This window comes from Camelina sativa, chromosome 8, assembly GCF_030686135.1.
Source record: "Camelina sativa cultivar CO46 ecotype springtype chromosome 8, ASM3068613v1".
Lineage (NCBI taxonomy): Eukaryota > Viridiplantae > Streptophyta > Magnoliopsida > Brassicales > Brassicaceae > Camelina > Camelina sativa.
The window spans coordinates 1,706,923-1,723,416 of NC_141887.1; the positions used below are offsets into that span (position 1 = coordinate 1,706,923).

Sequence of the window (16,494 nt, forward strand, 5' to 3'; positions counted from 1 at the left end):
TGCCACAATGGAATACAAAGATTCCGATGGGTTTTTAAAAACCTAACTCATACTAATGACGAATCATTAGCTCCTTAGAAAAGGAGACAACATGTAGGGGAATGAATTCCCAAAAGGGGTCCAAAGTACAGCCACCTTGCCGCACCATGTTGAAAAATCTATACCAAGTGGATAGTGAAGAGCGGAGATCAAGACGTAGCAGTGTAGTAAAGGGAGTGCAGATGATCAAAGAAAGCCAACAACAACAACCATAACTTGAGCAAAATCTCTTCGAGGAGGAAGTTTTCATAAAATGAACTTCATTGAATTTTACTTGGCCTAATAATAAAAAACACAGGCTCATTAACCAGGAAAGCAAAAGTTGGTCCATATACAAGATGATATTTTCTAGGCATGTTAGGCCCAATAATAAAAAATTAAAACTCTGGCCCAATAACCAGGAAGGTAGAATCTGGTCCATCAGGGTTTTGATACTTTCTGGACCCAAGTTCTTGGTTTTGCACCAGAGGTAGCGGCGGTTAGCCGGAGAGGAGAAACAGAACGGCGGTTAGCCGGAGAAGAGAAACAGAACGGCGGTAGATCTTTACATGCTCTTGAAGTCGATTTCACCTGCACTTTGGAGGGGACTCTTCTGAAGACTACCGAATTTGAAGGATGTAGAAGAACAACCGACCTAAATGGTGGGAGCATGGGCACAAAGGCCGAGCCACAAGAGGTTCTCGACGACGGCGAGATGCATCGTCGGAAAAAGATAGCAAGCGACATGGGCAGATCTACCTTTTAAGAAAGCACCAAAATCGGCGATGTAAAACGAGAGGGTTGAAGCCAGAGAGAAACTCGGAGGACGACAAGCAAGCCAGCATCGTCGCTGTTAGGCCTCACGCAACTTACGGCGGAAAGAACTCCGCTAGGCAGAGATCTCGAGATAACCGAGAGCAACGAAAGCTCCATCATTCGAGATTTCTTGGAGGCGCAAGAGTCAAAGATAATTCTCGGCGTTGGAAAACCATTACACCGGAAGGATAGCGTGACTTCGAGAAGGGTCATCTCGCTGGCAAGAACATCACCAAAAGATTTGTTTTGCTCCACCAACATATCCATGAGTTTCACATCTGAAGGAAGAAGATCTGAATATGGGGAGAGCATCAGAGCCATCGGAAGAGGCAGGTAAGTGGCCGACGGTGGTATGCAAAAGTATAACTCTTCGGGAACCTCCCGAGAAAATCTAGATCTGATGGATCTGAGGAGATAAACGAGAGTAAACTCGAAATTAACAGAGGGTAGAAGGATGGAAAGATGCATAAGAGAACTAAGAGGAGGATGAGCAACCCGACGCCGGCGAGCAAAAGCTCTACCGGCGTCGGAAAGTAAAACTACGCTTGAAGCCTCGACAATGGTGCCTTTTGCAATTAAGTGCCCGCTGCAATTTTCTTTTAGTATAAATTTTAAAAAATCTTGTTTTTTAAAAAAATTGTAAAAATTCTATAATTTAGTTTTTTTTTTATATACGAGAAATATACAATTTGCTTATGTTTGATTCAGTTATCAGTTTTCATTTAGAAATTTAGAAGTTAGCATTCGTACTTTAGTAGTTGTACAAATAAGATCATTGTTGTGTTCAGTGGCCCAGCTAGAAAATCTATCCACCAGGGTCATATTTTTTTTAAGCAGAAAAAATAATAATTAAAACCATAAAATTGTCATTACAACTACAAAAGATGCACTCGACATTCACTCATATCTTGAAATCGTCTTATCACTGATTCGTTTGTAATAGTGTTAAGTATTTGTTTTTCAATAAAACAAACAAGACAATCACTTAAAAATATATCACCAATACGATTACGCAATGTCGTCTTCACAAAAGTCATTGCAGAGAAACATCGTTCGACGGTTGCAGTCGCAACAGGGAGAATCAGAGATAGCTTCAGAAGACGATATACCAAAGGATGTGAAAGATGTTTTCTTGTCTCCACCATCAAACGTGCAAGATCACTAAAACTCTTTAAATCTGTAAACCTTTCATCTCTTTGCACATTGTCAAGATATATCTCAAGTTGCAGATCAAGAGATTTACGCTCCATAAAGCTAAAATCTTCTGGATAAAACTCAGCCAATCTCATGAGCAATGACTTATCAAACTGCTGAAAAGAATCTATTGGACTCAAGGATGATATGCAAACAAGTAGTTCAGAATTTACCTCATCAAAACGATCATTAAACTCTTGAAGTTGCATATCTAAGACATTGTAGAAACAGTCCACCTTATAGTGATGCAGGTTGGTTAGGCCGGTCTTTTTCCTTGGTCTTCTTGAGTCAACAAAATCTTCCTCCATTATGACCAGCCCAATGTCATTTTGCTCACAAAATGAACTAATTTTAGCCATAAAAGCATCCCATCCATCATCTCTAAGCTTTTGCAACTGACTTTTAGTTGATTCCACCAATGAAATAGCATTCAAGATATCTTGGTCTTTTCTTTGTAAAGCCTTTGATAAACTATCAGTGAGACCCATAACAAACAGCATCAAGTGTAGATAGAAAACAAAATCAAAGGTGTGAAAATACTTGAGAATTCCATATGCCTGTTGTGGAGTCTGTGCCTTCATCCTGGATATACTCAAGAACTTTAACTACAGAAGAAAACAGCTCAACAAGTCGCAGTAAAGTCTTATAATGTGAACCCCAACGAGTATTTCCAGGCCTTTGAAGAGAAATTTCTTGATTCAACCCAGTTCCAGTCTTAATTTCACCATTTTTAATCCCTTCTTCCACTATTTTTCTGTAGTTTTCCCGGATCATATCTTTTCTTTTGCAAGAAGCTCCAACCACATTCAACAAAACAGAAATCATGTCAAAAAATTCTCCAACTTCAAAATGCTTTTTTGCTACTGCCATGACAACTAGTTGTAGTTGATGAGCAAAACAATGAACATAATAAGCTGAGCTGCTTTCTTTCAAAACCAATGATCTTAGTCCATTGAATTCTCCTTTCATATTACTAGCTCCATCATATCCTTGTCCTCTCACCTTTTTCATACTCAATCCATACTTCGCAAACAAAGAATCAATAGCACACTTCAAAGATAAAGAAGATGTCTCCTTCACATGAATAACACCAACAAATCTTTCTTTGACTATCCCATACTTATCAACGAAGCGAAAAACCACTGCCATTTGCTCTTTGTCTGATACATCAGTAGATTCATCTACCAGCAAACCAAAGACATCATTATCAATTTCTTCAATAATAGATTTAGTTACCTCTTCCGCAAAGCAATGCACAATGTCCTTTTGAATTGGAGGAGATGTCATCTGATTGTTTTTAGGAGCATTATTCAAGACAACTTTTTTTACAACCTCATTTTGACCAGCGGTATACTTCAGAAGCTCTAAGAAATTACCTCTATTAGCTGACTCATCTGACTCATCATGATCACGAAATGGTAATCCTTGATGTAACAAATGTCTAGAAACATCAATGGAAGCATTCAGTCGAATTATGTAATCATTCTTCACAACATCGCTCTGTTTATGAAGAGCATGTTTGATAGACTGACCTTGCCTCATCAAATACTCACATTTTCTTTTGGCATTGTTGTGAAAACTATTCACATCAGATCCCACATGTTGATTCAACCCTGCAACCCCTTATTCCAACCACAAAAACCAGTTGATACAAAGCAATCACTCCCACCTTGATTTTGAGCTTGATCTCTGAATAAGTAACAACACAAACAAAAAGCTTTATCGTTCTCCACACTATATTCCAACCAATCACCATACATATCAAACCACTTTAGATTACAACGTCGAAGCACCCCTCCAATTGCTGTTTGTTTAAAACGGTGACCACGAGGTTGACAAGGTCCTCTAATCAAATATTTGCGCCGTACTTCATCTCTTTGATTAGGATGATAGCTTATAATTCTTTTCCTCTTCGCTGGATCCCAGGGCAAATCATCCAAATCAATATCATCAGACGGTGGAGTCTTCCTTTTCACGACGAAGCGATCCATTTTGTTTATTGTTTCCTACACACAAAAGTCAAAATCATATAAGAGTGAGCTGTGAGCATGTGAAGATCATGGACGATTAACACAAACAGAGCTATCAAAATCATATAAACTATAAAGAGTGACAGTTAACACCAACAGATAGGTAAATTTAATAAATTCGAAACTAAAACAAAGCAAAATCACAATTTTTTTGACATTAACACAAACAGAGCTTAAGAAATTTATTTTTAATAATAGACAGTATTGAACTTAGTTAAGGAAATTTAATATACAAAAAGTTTATATTCAAGTACCTGGAAATCTAATCTTAGAAGTTATAACTCTTGAGTTTTGGAACAAAGAAGAAGAAAACTCATATACAATATCTGAAAGTTGAAAAAGAACAAAGAAGAAGAAGCTGAACAGTTGTTTTTCGTTTTTAGGAGGCTCACGTAGGTAGACAAAAAAAAAAGACAAGATATTAGATGGGCTCTTAAACAATTCTATATTTACTAAAATTAGTTGGGCTCAATATTTCATACGGAAAGCCTTAAACTTAAAGCCTTATTGTGTTTTAATATTTCACATGGGTCAATTATAACGTTGGACAAAATTTTATCTGGGTCAATTTTGTTATTGCATAAGGGTCATTTTTTTTTTTCATAAAAATTCAACTAATTTTTAAAATTTCATCAGGATCAATTGACCCTGGTAATGGTTCACTGCCTCCGCCCATGATTATAATACACTACAGCATCACAAAGCCTGAAGATTACAGAGTAATTTAAGTCAAATATCTACAACAAATAAAAACATCCCATGGATGATGGATCAGTGACCATTATAGAAATCAACTAGAATTTTGTACAATGCGTCGATCCTAGCGGACTGCAAACGCCAGAGTCTATAATTTGACGCCAGTGGTGGACTGAGCTTGTTGTGTGTTTCATGTTATTTTGACCCAATTATGAATGGGTATATATATATATATATATATATATATATTTTTAATTAAAGAAATGGTTAAAACTAGGCCTGGGCATAAAAACCGTACCCGAATATTCAATCCGGAACCCGATCCGAAAAACCGGGTTCGGGTTGGGTACGGGTTTGCCTATAAAACCCTATTGGGTTATATTTTCTAATACCCGTGGGTTCGGATTAGGGTCGGGTAATATCCGATACCCGTTTGGGTACCCATTAAATCCGAACATATAAACATATTTATAATATTTATCATTAATATAATACAATTACCTCAAAATTATGATTATAATTTTGAATATTTCATTTAGTTTTATACCTAAATATTAAAAATAATCAAAATATCTAAAATATTTTGTTATGTAAGTCAAAATTTAACTAAATTTATTTAAATTTAATTATATTTTTTCGGGTACCCGGTAGTTCGGGTACTAATCGGGTTCTAAAATTTGTAACTCAAACCGACCCGAACCCGATAGTACCCAAACCGAACCGAACCCATATATCTAAAAATACCCAATGGATTCTATTTTTCTAAACCCGTTTACCCGAACCTGAATGGATAATACCCGAACCCGAACAGGTTACCCGAATGCCCAGCCCTAGTTAAAACGTCATCATGGATTCATGGTTGACTACCAAAAATCTCAAAATAAAAATAAATAAATGTTTCCTGATTTTAGGCGCCAAAAAGCTGGCAAGATCCAAGGGCCATTAACGCAGTTTATACCTTTCCATAAACCAATTTATTTCCTTTAGTAATCACAATACAACGATTCACAATCAATCTTATTCCACTCTCGATGATCTAACGGTTTAGAGCTTCAGAACGCACATTAACGAGCGTTACACCTGATTTCTATCTAGTGCGACCCTATTTTTCCGAGAAGGGCAATAAAAGAGACTCGACTCTTCGCCACACAAAACGCATATTCTCTCTTCGTCTTCTTCTTCTTCGCTCACACCTCACCCGACAACTAAGGGCGAAGAATCTCGCTCCCTCTGTTTCGCATTGCCATCGATTTTTTTCTTAGGTAATTTTTGGTTACTCTCTCGCTTGAAAATCTCTTTGTTTCTCTCTGTTTCTTCATTTGCTTTTTTTTATTGATCTGTTTTCACAGTCTTATCAAAACAAGGTAAAAATGTTATAGTGGTGTCTCGTTTTGTATCGACGATCTGATGGTTTCCATGCGTAATTATTCTTGATTCAGTTTGAACGTAGATCGCGTGTCGAGTGTGAATGTTTTGATAACAATAATAGATCCCATCTGCTTGTGGAAATGATTTGGCTCTGTTTCTTAATATTCCCACCATTTTGTTACTAATGTATGGATCTATTGTGCGGACCTCGTTGACGGTTCTGAATATGATCATATTAGATTGATGTTGTTACTTTAATGTTTGTTTACTTTTTTGTAGAGAGGTCAAAATGGTTGAACAGACTCAGCACCCCACGATTCTTCAGAAGGCTTCTTCTGGCCAGTTCTTGCGTTCTAGTGTTTCTCAGGATGTTAAGGGTTATGCTTCCGCTTTTCAGAGCCCTGCTACATACCAAAGTCGAGCATCATACGGAAACTACTCGAATGCTGCGTTTCAATATCCTCTTGCGGCCGCATCTCGGATTGCTACTACTACTTCTCCTGTGTTTGTCCAAGCTCCAGGAGAGAAAGGGTTCACTAACTTTGCTGTTGATTTCCTTATGGGTGGTGTTTCTGCTGCTGTCTCTAAGACTGCTGCTGCTCCCATTGAGCGTGTCAAGCTTTTGATTCAAAACCAGGATGAGATGCTCAAGGCTGGCAGGCTCTCACAGCCCTACAAGGGTATTGGTGACTGTTTCGGCAGGACTATTAAGGATGAGGGTTTTGGTTCTTTGTGGAGAGGAAACACTGCTAACGTTATCCGTTACTTCCCCACTCAGGTTAGTTTAGCTACACTTCTTTGCTTTTTTTTTTTTTTTTTTAAATGTTTACTTATATATAATGCATTGGTTACTGATCTATATCTTTCACTTGCTAGGCCTTGAACTTTGCATTCAAAGATTACTTCAAGAGGCTTTTCAACTTCAAGAAAGACAGGGATGGCTACTGGAAGTGGTTTGCTGGTAACTTGGCATCTGGAGGTGCTGCTGGTGCCTCATCCCTTCTCTTTGTGTACTCTCTTGACTATGCACGTACCCGTCTTGCCAATGACTCTAAGTCTGCCAAGAAGGGAGGTGAAAGGCAGTTCAATGGTCTTGTTGATGTCTACAAGAAGACCCTCAGGTCGGATGGTATTGCTGGACTTTACCGTGGATTCAACATCTCCTGTGCTGGTATCATTGTCTACCGTGGTCTTTACTTTGGACTGTACGACTCTGTGAAGCCTGTTCTCCTCACTGGAGACATGCAGGTTCGTTTGAGCTCTACTCTTTTACATACATAAAGTGACATCTTAAGAAATAAGGGGTCCTGTCTTGTTTGATTCTAATGTTGGTATATCTCTTTCCGTGGTGGACATTTCAGGACAGCTTCTTCGCTAGTTTTGCTCTTGGATGGCTCATCACCAATGGAGCGGGTCTTGCATCCTACCCGATTGACACGGTCCGTAGAAGAATGATGATGACATCAGGTGAAGCAGTGAAGTACAAGAGTTCGATGGATGCCTTCCAACAGATCCTGAAGAACGAAGGAGCCAAGTCACTGTTCAAGGGTGCTGGTGCCAACATCCTGCGTGCTATTGCAGGTGCTGGTGTGCTTGCTGGCTACGACAAGCTGCAGTTAATCGTCTTCGGCAAGAAGTACGGATCTGGAGGTGCCTAAGTTACTAAATCCCCCAGTCACTTATAAAGCTTCGTCCTTTCTTTTTCTATTATTCTTGCAGTTTCATACTTGAGAAAAAAAAAAGATATTGATGACATATTTTCCCGTTAAATTAGAGATGAGCAAGGGGAAATTTATCTTTCGGCCATAAGTTTTTTTTTTGTTATATGAAATAAAATTTTGTTTGGGAGGGAGATTTAACTCCTTCGAACCAAAACACGATGTTACCGTTCGGTAGCGTAGTGCATATTTGTTGTTCTTTCTATTAGTAGTATCTCGTGAACACTATTGATAGAGATGTGGAAAAAAACGCCGAAGTAAGGCAAATCAGAGTTATCGAATTAACAAATTGGAAAGATAAAAGTAAGACGTGGAAGTTACCTATCTATCACGATAAGTTCATTCAGGCAACTCAAAAATGTCTAAGTAACGTAGATTTTTGAGTGCGTAGCGCGTAAACTGACAGCTATGATCAGATTCTCGGGAGCTCAATAGCGAGGAGCACGTTTCCAAAAGTAAGAAAAACCTCAAAATATGAAGTTGAAAGTAGTAAGAAAAACCAAAACTACACGCAAGTTGTATTGGCCATCTGTAAGTCATATTTGCCAATCCTTACCATTTGTATGTTACAAGCTGTCAAGCCATGTGATCAATAACCGTATTTTGGGGAATATTACAACGACCACGACACTAACACAACCATTCGTACAAGTACATAAATGAATCCAACGACAGTAGATTCCCAAATTGTTTTGGCACTAACAAGTGTGTTACTACGTTGGCAATTTAGAGATTCACGTAATCAAGTTCCAAAAACGTGTTATGCACACACTAGCACTTTCTGAAGAACCTCTTTTCTTTTGTTTGGTTTTTGTAATTTTCCTCTATAAATTAGTATTTTTGCAAATCCATCGGCATAATTCTATTGGCACGATCCGAACACACCATTTGTCAAATCAGATTTGTTGGACATGTGTTATTAATTCGTTAATGACGCACCGTTAGTCTTAAGTCAACCCCACTTCGCATTTAATTATTTTGTTACTCCTCCGCATCTCTTATTCTTCTCCGGCGACACTCCTAATTCCTTCTCCGCGAAGAATCTGTAAGCTTTCAAAATTCTTAATTTTTATTTGTGGGTTTCTCCTTCTTTAGATCTTTTACTTTTTCTGGAATCTCAAACTCTCTTTCCCTTATAACTGATCTGTTGGTTGACTCGAAATCGATGCATCAGCCGATTTGATCGGTCAATTCTCATAAAGTCGACACATTTTTGACGGCTAGGTTTCTCAATTTTGCAAAGTTGTATCAGCTTAGCTCGTCACGATTCGTTTTTTTTTTTTAATCTCATCACCTTTGGTTGCAGGAATGAATTTGTGAGCTCTAAAGCGTCCACTGCTATGAATCTATGCTGCTAAGCTTGAATGCATCATTGAGTTTTGCTTTGTATTTTAGTTTTTTGATTTGAGAGTATATAAATGGGAAAAGCGTCGGGCTTGCTTCTGTGTTTGTTGGGTTTTGGGTTCTTTGTTGTGACGTATAATCTTCTGACACTTATAGTTCACAATAGATCTGGTGTGAGTAATTCATATGGGAGTCCACTTGTTGATGATCCTGTTGTTCAGATGCCTCTTAACATTAGAAAGGCCAAGACTTCTCCAGCACCTTTTCATGTTGCTCTTACGGCCACTGATGCACCTTATAATAAGTGGCAGTGTCGTATTATGTATTATTGGTATCAGCAGAAGAAAGCTCTTCCTGGTTCTGATATGGGAGGCTTCACCCGCATTTTGCACTCGGGTAATTCCGATAGCTTGATGGATGAAATACCCACTTTTGTGGTTGATCCTCTTCCCCCAGGTCTTGATCGGGTATGGATTTTGATTTATTAGTTTCCACTTGGTCTCAGTTTTGTTGATGGTTTTATCACTGAATCACTTGTGATCATGTATGTAGGGGTATGTTGTCTTGAATAGACCTTGGGCATTCGTGCAATGGCTTGAAAGAGCTACCATCAAGGAAGAGTAAGTCCTGTCTCCTTCTTTTTCAACAAAACACATTCTACTGTTTGCTAAGTCTCATGCATTTTAATGTTTGTGCAGCTATGTGCTCATGGCAGAGCCTGATCATATATTTGTTAACCCCTTACCCAATTTGGCTGTTGGAGGATTCCCAGCCGCTTTTCCGTTTTTCTATATTACACCTGAAAAGTACGAAAACATTGTCAGAAAGTATTATCCAGTGGGGATGGGCCCTATAACAAATATTGATCCCATTGGGAACTCCCCTGTTATTATAAGCAAGGTGAGATTATATGTGCTAAAATTATTGTATGAGGTTATGTCTATCTCACACATTTGACTTGGGCAATCAAAGATCTCTAGAGGTCGTATGATGTTTCTCCTGTTTATGCTTCAAACTTGATGTTGACATGCATTTACTTTCTTATGCAGGAATCACTTGAAAAGATCGCTCCTACATGGATGAATATCTCACTGACAATGAAAAACGATCCAGAAACTGATAAGGCATTTGGATGGGTGCTGGAAATGTTAGCACTGAAAACCAAATCTTTATTCATAAATTTGGCTCTCCACCTTTTGAATCCCATGTTTCTTAAGTGACATCTTTATTCTTACTTTTTCTGTTTGATAAGGTACGGTTATGCAATTGCCTCTGCTCTGCATGGGGTGCGGCACATACTTCGGAAGGATTTCATGCTTCAGGTAGGAATCGGCCTTGTGCTGATTACTGCACTGATATTGGTTTCCATGTCAAAGTCATATTCTTGTTACTTTTTCTTTGTCAAAGTTACAAAAGTCTTTTCTTTGCTCCGTATTCCTAAGTACTCTCACCATATTTTTCAGCCTCCATGGGATTTGTCTACAAAGGGGAAATTTATCATCCATTACACTTATGGATGCGATTACAACATGAAGGTGATTTCTGTTTGACATATCTTGGAAGATAAATTTGAGAACAGACTTTACATCTTGAGTCAATTGTTCAAGTACTTTCTCATTATTTATGCAACCTTAAGTTCATTCGCGCTTGCTTCGTTTATTTAAGTTTTCTTTACTAGATTCTTTTGAAACTACTAAGTCAGTTTCTCTACAACCCTATTCAATGACTTTAAATTATAGGACGTTTCAATGATCCGCCTTCAGAACTCCGTGATAGAGTATGTACGTATTTCAGTTTCATGTGTATTCAAAACTAACTACATTACCTGACTGTTAAATATAGGGTGAGCTGACATATGGCAAAATAGGAGAGTGGCGATTCGATAAGAGATCACATTTGCGGGGTCCTCCTCCGAGGAACATGTCCATGCCGCCTCGCGGTGTTCCAGAAAGTGTGGTATGTTATATATTTACCACTCTAATCTGAGTCCTCTGCAGTAAGGTCCATTCATAGCTCATAGGGGAACTTACCCACATCATGGCATTGGTTTTTAGTGGAATCCGAGACTATATTAGGAACTTCATACACAAAGGCTTAATTAAGTTTTATGTAGTTTGTCAATTTGCAATGGTTTTACTTCCCGGACAGATGATATACATCGCTCTGTTAGTATCTCTTTAGGATCACGGTTTCTTGCTTGTGGCCAATTGTTGACAAGAAGTGTGAGTCCGAGAAGCCTAATTTTGTTTGTGGTTGTGGTGGGTGCAGGTGACTCTTGTGAAGATGGTGAATGAAGCTACTTCGAACATCCCAAATTGGGACACTCTCTAACTTTCACATTCACAAAACAGAAAACTATAGGGACGAATCTATACATCAATATTTTTGCCAACAGAGATTTTCTTTTCTCCTTTCACTTCTTTTATACATGTTCTTGCCAAAAGATTACATCAAAGGTTTTTTTTGAAGGATAACTCTTGCGCTTCTAACGTGTCAATAGCAAAAACACGTGGTGTGACCATGTTGCAAGAGAAACGATAAAACTTCCGGTCATCCTTTGCCGTTGAAAACTCCGATACCGGTGAACACTATTGACGCCGGAAAATGAGTGAAGCATCAATTTTTGGTTGTTTCTCACTGGAGACTGCATAAACAGAGAGAATGGATCCAAATACAGGGATTCCAACCCATCTAATTTTCCAAATCATCAAACAATTGAGATCTGGCAAAATCAAAAAAAAAGAAAAGAAATTTGATTGATCCACAAAAGCTTGCTCGATCGAAGCTTCATAAACATGTAAAAAACGGCTACAGGCAATCCAAATATGTTGGAAATACGTCTTCTTTTCATTACCTTTTTCTCATAATCATATATGATGATTTGTTGTAAACTACAGATCTTAAGAAAACAAAACTGGCGTGAGAACACCTGAGAGAGAAACAGTAAACCACCCGATCTGGTCGGATTAGATACTGTAGGATCTCAGCGGAAACCACCGGAGACCATAAAAACCAAACTTGAGGAGCTAGTTGGAGGTCGCCGAAACGGCCCACCATACATAGGTCCAGAGATATTATTGAAAGAAAAACTAAATAAAACTAAAGAAATCGGCCAAAAACCGATTTACTGCAGAAGAAACGATAAAAACCGGCCAAAATCGCATGTGAGAGCCGAATCTGCCGGGTGAAAACCGACCAACCACCGCTGTAGAAGCCTGAGGATGTCGGGCTGAAGCCAGTTAAACAAACTGGACGGCGGAGTATGGGACAGAAAAGCCAGATTAACTCTGGCCGGCGAATACAACAACTACATGCTTTCTCTCTTCTCTGAAAGATTTTTTAGAGAGAGAAGAGAGAGAGGAAGCTTTTTTTTTCTCCATGATCCCTACCTAGTTAGAGAGTAAAACATTTTATTTTGGGTTCTTGACTAAAAATTACTAACCAGTGGATAATGTTGTTGGGATCTCATCATGTTATTGTTGTCTGTCTTCAGAACCAGTCTAAAGGACAAAATGAGTTCAATTAGACGGAGTTAAATAGTTCCGTCTATTAAACCTATGAATTTTTACATTTAATAAATTAATATAATAATAAATAAAAAAATTGCTGAGTGGATTGCGTTGTTGGTTCGGTCATCTCTCTATCTTCTCTTCTCCCTCCACACACAGAAGAAGAAGCAGCAGCAGTCTCCTTCTTCCTCGTCTCATCCATCTTCTGAGCAAAGCAAAAAAAAATGGAAGTGGCTCTTCTCTCCTTCTCGTCTTCCTTGTCTCCTCTCTGCCACCAGCGAATCTCAACCGTAACACCCAAAACCTCGAATTCCCCAAACTACCCTCGCCTCCCTGTCATCAGATCCGCCGTGTCTCGTAACAAAAAGGAAGAGACAGTCGAAGCCGTCAAGTCCCATCTCGAGAACTGCCATCTCCTCGCAGCCATCAACTACAAAGGCCTCACCGTCAAGCAGTTTCAAGACCTCCGTAGAACTCTCCCCGACACCACGAAGCTCATCGTAGCCAAGAACACTCTGGTCTTCAAAGCCATTGAAGGCACCAAATGGGAAGCTCTCAAGCCTTGTATGAAAGGCATGAACGCTTGGCTTTTCGTTCAAACTGATGAAATCCCTTCCGCCATCAAACCCTACCGGAGCTTCCAGAAGGAACGCAAGCTTGAAGACAATGACTTTGCTGGTGCCGTCTTCGAAGGTAAGTTCTACGCTCCTGACAATTTCAAAGTTCTCGAGACCATGCCCACTCGTGCTGAGGTCTACGCTAAGCTGCTCGGCGCTCTGCAATCTCCGGCCATTAATCTCGTCTCTACTTTACAAGCACCGGCTATTGAGGTTATCATGGTGCTTAAGGCTTATATCAAAAAGTTGGAGGATGAGAGCAATGCATAATAGTTATTATAAGTAAGCTTGTACTAATCTTTTGGAGAATGTAATGTATCAACAAGGCAAGGCACATTCATTTTGTTTATGGCTCAAAAGCACGAATTGTTATTACAGTCACTGGGTTTTATTGAAATGTTGTTTTTTGTTGGACTGCTCTCTCAAGCTAATAACAAAAAGGGTCTTGTTTAGATGTACTTAGAGAGGATTGACTCAACCACTCCCTGAGCTATGGGGTGGTAAGTTTCTCGAGCTTCTGCAAACACCTGCTTCGCGAGTTGCTTCTCTTCTGTTCCACCAGTTTGTGCCAGAGCAGTGAAGAGAGGACGCAGGTACTTCATCCTTCCTACCGCTTTTAGAGCTTTCTCCACTTCCCCATGGTACTCTCTGCACTTTGATGCAATTGCAAGTTGCAGAAACGACACCTTCACTTCGTAGTCCTTTGATTCTGCTAGTCTGTACCGCTTGTCCAAGGCCATAACCTGAATCACCCAATAAGCAAACATGTGTTAGTACTTAGTCATCGGTTTTTGGAACCTGATTCCCAATTCTTCCTTTATAGATCTTGCATTCTCGATTACATACAAGACAACAAGATTACTAAATTCTCAGAAAGTCAGAAAGAATAGTTGAAGAGATCTTTCCACAACCATTCACTAGCCTAACACTAATGTAAGAGTAACTATTGAGTCTAGCTGACTGTTAGTTAGGCCTTTATCTCTTCCTTATGAAAGCTTATCAGTTCGTTTGACCCAAGTCTAACACACCTAACAACTCTCCGTTATCTTAGAGGAAGAAAAGAAGTGTAAAAAGTACCTGAGAAGGTTCACATGACTTGGGAAGATTCTCCAAGTACAACTCCCATTCCTGTCCGTTCCACTTAGCAACCTCATCCTCACTTGGCATCCTTCCTTCCTTAAACTCTTTTGCCAGGGATATGATTTTTGTGTAAATGGTTGAGACTGGTTCATATGCATCTTCTGGTATACCAACTCCCTCAGTCCACAGCTGTAGGTTGATCTCTTTCTCTATGCCAGGGATGTTTGCTTTCAGGAACTCAAGAAATGTATTGGTATCGATGGACTTGAACTTAAAAGTAGCAATGTATTTCTTGAGGAATTCATCAAAAGCAGTCCTTCCAATCTGAAAGTTTTTCAGTAAATAAGTGACCACGCTTGTAAAGATTACATAAGAAAGCAGAGGTGGCAGTTCAACTAACCTGACGTTCAATTCGCAGGACAAATTGGAATCCTTTTTCATATGGAACCTGAGAATATACGTCATCTGGATCAACACCTTCTTGATTGTTCCACAGTTTAGTGCACTCCAAGTTGTCTTTAAACCGTTCCATTTCATCAGTCAAACCCCTCCAACCAATGCCCATGTTCAAAGTAGCTATATCTGCGCCTTGTACAACCTCCACAATTCTCCTCTCTGCGTAAGTTGTGAATCCCTATTGCCATGAAAATCAAAATAAGTTTTTCTCCCATCAACAAGGCAGACTCTAAAAATCAGACACACAGTTACACACCCTAAGCACAGGACAATTATTTCTACCCTGAAGCATAAGCTGAGATATAACTACTTACTTGGGAGAAGTTAAAAGAGCTAATCAAGAATATACCTCATTCAACCAGAAATGTTCATTGTTGATGTTGGTGATCAAGTTCCCAGTCCAGCTATGTGCAAGCTCGTGAGCTACAACTTGAGCCCCAGAGGAGTCTCCTTTGATCACAGTAGGCGTCAGGAACACCATCCTTGGATTCTCCATCCCTCCATAAGGAAAACTCGGAGGAAGCACCAACAAGTCAAACCTCTCCCACTCGTAATCTCCAAACAGCATCTCCCCTTGCTTGATCATATCCTCAGTTCCTGCAAACTCCAGTGCCGCCGCATCTAGAACTTCAACGGCGGCAGACTCTGTGTATACCCGAGTCCTAGGTCCAACTTCCCTGAACCCTAACTCACCTACGGCGAACGCAAAAAGATAAGGCGGAATAGGCTGTTCCATAGCAAACTCTTCCACGACTCTATCCTCACCAGACCACAGTGACGACCCCAATGACCCCGCCTCGAGATGTTTAGCCTCCTCAGGAACCGGAAGCCTACGACGGACGTGGCGAGCCGACATGACGGCAGAGAGCGAATTGGGTATGTTCATAACGACGTCGTAGCGGATCCTCGCGGCGGGAGTGTCCTGGCATGGGAAAATAGATCTGGCGTGAATGGCTTGACACTGAGTGTAGACATAATGGTGAGATTTGGAGAAGGTCTGAAGCGGAGATAGCCACTGGAGAGCTGAGGCGGAAGGCGAAGTGGAGTAGACGATGAGCACTGAAGACTGACCGGAGAGGACAACGACTACTTGGGTGCCTCGAATTGGATCCGGTGTGGCGGAGACGCGGTAAGGAAGAGAGGCGAGAGTGAGAGGATCGAGGACCGTATCGATGGAAATGGAGCGAGTATCAAGAGAGAGTTCGCCGGAGAAGGCGGAGGAGAGAGTGAGGAGAGCGGAGCCATGGATGATGAAGGAGTTGAAATCGAGGTAAAGGGAGAGAGAGACATGCGTGGTGAGAGGGTGAGAAGAATCGGTGAATGAGTGTGGATCAATGGGTGCCATGGCTGAGTGCAAAAAAAGCTTTGGATTAACAGTACACAGCTTAGGGTTTGAGGGAAAAGGGGCAGTTAGAGAGGTGGAGAAGACGAGAGAGTATAAAGCGGGAGAACAAAAAAAAAAAAAAAGAAAAATCAAGAATTGTTTACTTTTAATAAAAGATAATTATATTTTGGGAATAATTTGGTTAATGGAGAATCATTTTTAGAGCATAAAGTTGAAACCGTGAACAGCGATTAAATATGCTAAACCCCAAAGTTGGATGAACCAAAACCACTTAAACCATGATGAGTACATTGCTTGTGTTAA

General features: G+C 39.9%; 4 protein-coding genes and 1 pseudogene across 6 annotated transcripts; 3 read left to right on the forward strand and 2 right to left on the reverse strand.

Moving 5' to 3' along the window:
• Positions 1 to 780: 780 nt before the first annotated feature.
• On the reverse strand, positions 781 to 4,019 carry LOC104709114 (uncharacterized; annotated as a pseudogene).
• A 1,679-nt stretch (positions 4,020 to 5,698) lies between these two features.
• Positions 5,699 to 7,997, forward strand: LOC104705600 (ADP/ATP translocase 2, mitochondrial). 2 transcript variants are annotated; one of them, XM_010421628.3, is made up of 4 exons: positions 5,699 to 6,016; positions 6,402 to 6,900; positions 6,999 to 7,370; positions 7,484 to 7,997. In XM_010421628.3, the coding sequence occupies exons 2-4, from the start codon at positions 6,412 to 6,414 to the stop codon at positions 7,778 to 7,780; spliced, it is 1,158 nt and encodes a 385-aa protein (XP_010419930.2). In that variant the 5' UTR covers positions 5,699 to 6,016; positions 6,402 to 6,411; the 3' UTR covers positions 7,781 to 7,997. The 2 variants fall into 2 exon arrangements, with proteins under 2 accessions (XP_010419930.2, XP_087318022.1); XM_087461896.1 differs by lacking the exon at positions 5,699 to 6,016 and adding an exon at positions 6,036 to 6,118.
• Positions 7,998 to 8,439: 442 nt separating this feature from the next.
• Positions 8,440 to 11,658, forward strand: LOC104705602 (hydroxyproline O-arabinosyltransferase 3). 2 transcript variants are annotated; one of them, XM_010421630.3, is made up of 9 exons: positions 8,440 to 8,885; positions 9,147 to 9,651; positions 9,737 to 9,804; positions 9,883 to 10,084; positions 10,234 to 10,331; positions 10,437 to 10,506; positions 10,648 to 10,719; positions 11,027 to 11,140; positions 11,453 to 11,658. In XM_010421630.3, exons 2-9 carry the CDS (start codon positions 9,259 to 9,261, stop codon positions 11,513 to 11,515), a joined length of 1,080 nt encoding a protein of 359 aa, XP_010419932.1. In that variant the 5' UTR covers positions 8,440 to 8,885; positions 9,147 to 9,258; the 3' UTR covers positions 11,516 to 11,658. The 2 variants fall into 2 exon arrangements, with proteins under 2 accessions (XP_010419932.1, XP_087318023.1); XM_087461897.1 differs by having other exon boundaries at positions 8,527 to 9,064.
• A 1,259-nt stretch (positions 11,659 to 12,917) lies between these two features.
• On the forward strand, positions 12,918 to 13,726 carry LOC104705606 (large ribosomal subunit protein uL10c). Its single transcript, XM_010421637.3, has one exon. It carries the CDS (start codon positions 12,918 to 12,920, stop codon positions 13,578 to 13,580), a length of 663 nt encoding a protein of 220 aa, XP_010419939.1. The 3' UTR covers positions 13,581 to 13,726.
• On the reverse strand, positions 13,584 to 16,441 carry LOC104709116 (leucine aminopeptidase-like). The gene is made up of 4 exons (XM_087461895.1): positions 15,196 to 16,441; positions 14,791 to 15,024; positions 14,388 to 14,714; positions 13,584 to 14,053 (listed from the first exon to the last, which is right to left on the reverse strand). Exons 1-4 carry the CDS (start codon positions 16,189 to 16,191, stop codon positions 13,760 to 13,762), a joined length of 1,851 nt encoding a protein of 616 aa, XP_087318021.1. The 5' UTR covers positions 16,192 to 16,441; the 3' UTR covers positions 13,584 to 13,759.
• Positions 16,442 to 16,494: the final 53 nt, after the last annotated feature.

What these genes read in the sequence shown, in the direction of transcription:
- LOC104705600 (XM_010421628.3), top strand. Translation starts at nt 6,412, where the DNA reads ATGGTTGAACAGACTCAGCACCCCACGATTCTTCAGAAGGCTTCTTCT. An exon ending in TCCGTTACTTCCCCACTCAG is followed by an intron (nt 6,901 to 6,998) that starts GTTAGTTTAGCT and finishes TTCACTTGCTAG; the next exon opens with GCCTTGAACTTTGCATTCAA. An exon ending in TCCTCACTGGAGACATGCAG is followed by an intron (nt 7,371 to 7,483) that starts GTTCGTTTGAGC and finishes TGGACATTTCAG; the next exon opens with GACAGCTTCTTCGCTAGTTT.
- LOC104705602 (XM_010421630.3), top strand. Translation starts at nt 9,259, where the DNA reads ATGGGAAAAGCGTCGGGCTTGCTTCTGTGTTTGTTGGGTTTTGGGTTC. An exon ending in TTTGGATGGGTGCTGGAAAT is followed by an intron (nt 10,332 to 10,436) that starts GTTAGCACTGAA and finishes CTGTTTGATAAG; the next exon opens with GTACGGTTATGCAATTGCCT. An exon ending in GCGGTGTTCCAGAAAGTGTG is followed by an intron (nt 11,141 to 11,452) that starts GTATGTTATATA and finishes TGGTGGGTGCAG; the next exon opens with GTGACTCTTGTGAAGATGGT.
- LOC104705606 (XM_010421637.3), top strand. Translation starts at nt 12,918, where the DNA reads ATGGAAGTGGCTCTTCTCTCCTTCTCGTCTTCCTTGTCTCCTCTCTGC.
- LOC104709116 (XM_087461895.1), bottom strand. Translation starts at nt 16,191, where the DNA reads ATGGCACCCATTGATCCACACTCATTCACCGATTCTTCTCACCCTCTC. An exon ending in AACATTTCTGGTTGAATGAG is followed by an intron (nt 15,025 to 15,195) that starts GTATATTCTTGA and finishes TCATGGCAATAG; the next exon opens with GGATTCACAACTTACGCAGA. An exon ending in TCCTGCGAATTGAACGTCAG is followed by an intron (nt 14,715 to 14,790) that starts GTTAGTTGAACT and finishes AAAAACTTTCAG; the next exon opens with ATTGGAAGGACTGCTTTTGA.